Source organism: Stegastes partitus, unplaced genomic scaffold (genome assembly GCF_000690725.1).
Source record: "Stegastes partitus isolate 25-593 unplaced genomic scaffold, Stegastes_partitus-1.0.2 Scaffold2435, whole genome shotgun sequence".
Taxonomy (NCBI): domain Eukaryota; kingdom Metazoa; phylum Chordata; class Actinopteri; family Pomacentridae; genus Stegastes; species Stegastes partitus.
This window is the reverse complement of record NW_007580166.1, coordinates 14802-17776: the sequence shown is the minus strand read 5'-3', so window position 1 is coordinate 17776 and position 2975 is coordinate 14802. Positions and strand designations below refer to the sequence as shown.

Here is a 2975-nt window from a genome sequence, read left to right as displayed (position 1 = left end):
TGAAGACATGATCCCCAAACTGGCAACAGTGTCCACTTTTGATCAACAGATGTCTCACAGAGAAAACACTACCTTCACAAAGAGCAGTGCATTGGAAGAACTAAACGGCCACCAAAACCACCATGACCAGCTTTTGTCCCTGCAAACCTGACGCCACATCAAAAGAACTCCACTCTCTGACAATACCACAACTTACACCGAAGCAACTGTCAAGGGGAAAAAAATGTAACGCATCATGCAGTTTAAGTATCCACAGCAACATGGAAATAACAGATGTGACAGAAGTTGTAAATTATTTAAAATTCACACACTTCCAACCATTAAGACACACACTTGGATTACTGTCAAAATGGTCAGAGTGTGTAGGACTGCTGTGTAGTTTGCACCAAATCATAAGGCAAAACATTCTTGTTGAAATGTTGAATTTGCAGTAATTTTACTCAGTGTTGTAATCAAAGTGAGAGTATCATCAATAACCTGTATCACTTGACTTGTGTGTTGCTACAGTATGTGTAAGGGAAAGTCACAAATTTACCAAAATGACCTGTGATCATCGAGATCAGCGAGTCTGAATTAAAATACATTGGACAGTATATGACTGGTATTACATAATCAGAATGTAAAATGCAATCATTTAAAAGAAATAATTTGAATTCATGAATTTATCTCCACATACCTATTTATGAATAAGTTAGAAGGTAACAAGTTTAAACCCACTGTTGAGGAAAAGATGGCTGTCTTGTCTTACTACACTACATAAAATTACAGACAGACAGTTCTTACATCCTTGATGAAAAGATGAATTAAAATAATTCACGGACGCGTCACCTTAATGTCTCTTCACAGGATCTTTGCTTGTTTTTCAGTGAGCAATAGGTCAGACTGTCTAATGCAGCCACTTGGTAGCAGACAGCAAAAAAACAAACAAAAAAGACATTTCCAGTCTCTCCCTTATTGTAGGGTTTTAGTGTGGAAAATAAGATGTACTTATTTTCACACTAAAGCAAATGATTGCGTGAATTAAAATTATTAAAACCAACCTTTGAATTATTCGTCCACCGATATAATTTCAGAGTCAGCACAACAATTCTAACAAATTGTTACTCTTGGTGATCAATCNCCTCTTTCACCCTGGCTCGATGGTAACTTATGCTGCACAGCTATCCTGCTCCAGAGGAGGTTCTGTTCAGAGTTGGGAGATTTAAATTGGCTCTAAGGAGCATCCCTTTTTCACTAATTTGTTTCCTGACAATTCTCTAAGAGCAATAGATTTTCAGTTACAGGAATATGTTATATCTATATGTTATAACCTGTTGAACTGCATGTCAAAACAATCACACTGAATGAAGCTGTTACCAGTTACAGAAGTGCACAATGTATGCATTGCATTGCCATGGGAACCTACGTGTATTCAGTTGGTGACGCAGAAAGTGTTTAAATGTGCTTTTGGTCCTGGTTTGCTGCTCAGTTCATTTTACACAGTTGGTATTGTAGCTACTAGAATACAGAATTAAAAAATGAGTGTATTGGTAGTTATCACAGAGCATATTCAATCAATAACATTAATTTCCCTTGTTTGGCCAAAACCTGAGGTGATCAATATCACTTTCAGTCGTATTAAGTTGAAGTTTAACAGCTCTTAACCTTTAGAAATAATGGGCTGCATTAACAGTGTATATTTAAAGAAATACATATACATTTACATGATTAACAGTTTTCTACTAGGATTCCTCTGTTGCATCATTTGAAGTAGCTTTGTTTTTTCTGACTAATACATTTTTATCTTCTTCATAGCTCTCCATGCTCCTCTTCCTGAAGCTAAAGCAAAGAGTGAAACTAAAGTCTAAAGAAGAAGCCTGATTCATAAAGGATCTCTGACTGAGGCTTTCTGTTTCGTCGATCTGGCTGACAGAAAAAAATACTGGCTATGTCAAACTTGCTTTGTAGCACACCCCTCAGGTGAACTCATCTGTGCTGTGCTAGCGAGCTGCTTTTGTAAAACTCGCACCAGGATGTTTGTCTGTACTTGAGCAACACACACAGAATGCTGATTTTGGTCTTGTGTCACATTTGTGTCTTATTGTTGGTGTATTACTTTGCGCTACGGTATATTCTGCGCCACAGAAATCCTTTTTTCTCATCTGGCTGTGATTAAACTAGGAAGTGTCTGCCCTAATCTTTGTTTAAAAAAATAAAATAAAATAAAAAATCAGAATTTTCAGGATTATGTTATTGTAGCCTTTGCAACTGTATCACTGGAATTCTCGACATTGGAAAGCAAGAAGGAGAAGAAATAGAATAATAAGCACTTGTTTCTTTTTGTGTGAAATCTACTGACTTCCAAGATGTTCAGCTCTTTGTTATATGTAAGAAAGCATCTCAACATGTGTTGTGGTTCATTTTTCAAAGAGAACTGTGCATTGCTTTTACTCAACGCTGGAATTATTAAGGTGTTTTGAGGCTATGTTGGACTGGCTTTGTTCTTTACTGTAGCTTGCTGAGACTCATAAATGCTTATTTATTTCATAGAAATAATAAGAAAATCACTGTCCACATAAAATAAGTTGTTTTTTGCAATAAACACATTGACATCGAGATTTATCCTTTCATCATAGTCTAATATTGCAGTTGTTTTAAATGTATGTTATTATAAATGTCCTTCTACACCAACCTGTCTTTAACATTGATTTGACAAACTATGTAGTGCTACAACCACAGACTGTATAAAAGATGGGCGTAGCTACCGGGACGTCATCCGTTGGTTTCTGCACTGAGAAAATGAAGCCAGGGTTTTGCTTCTTCCTGGTTGACATCTTGGATTTTTGGAGCCAGTCACGCAAAAATCGTCAGAGGGGGGCGGAGCCATAGGAGCAGCGATTGGTCAGACGGATTGAGAGGCAGGCCCTCTCTGCCCGCCCACATTTACCGCCTTCTGCTCGCTTCATCTGCATCGTCGCTGCCGACTGTCAATCAAG

General features: G+C 37.6%; 1 protein-coding gene across 1 annotated transcript in view; it reads left to right on the top strand.

Moving 5' to 3' along the window:
• LOC103375011 (uncharacterized) overlaps positions 1 to 151 on the top strand; it is a 3850-nt gene extending 3699 nt beyond the window's left edge. Inside the window, exon 4 of the mRNA XM_008305197.1 lies at positions 6 to 151. Coding sequence (XP_008303419.1) covers positions 6 to 151 — 146 coding nt within the window. The remainder of the gene's footprint in view (positions 1 to 5) is intronic.
• The last annotated feature ends 2824 nt before the right edge of the window (positions 152 to 2975 follow it).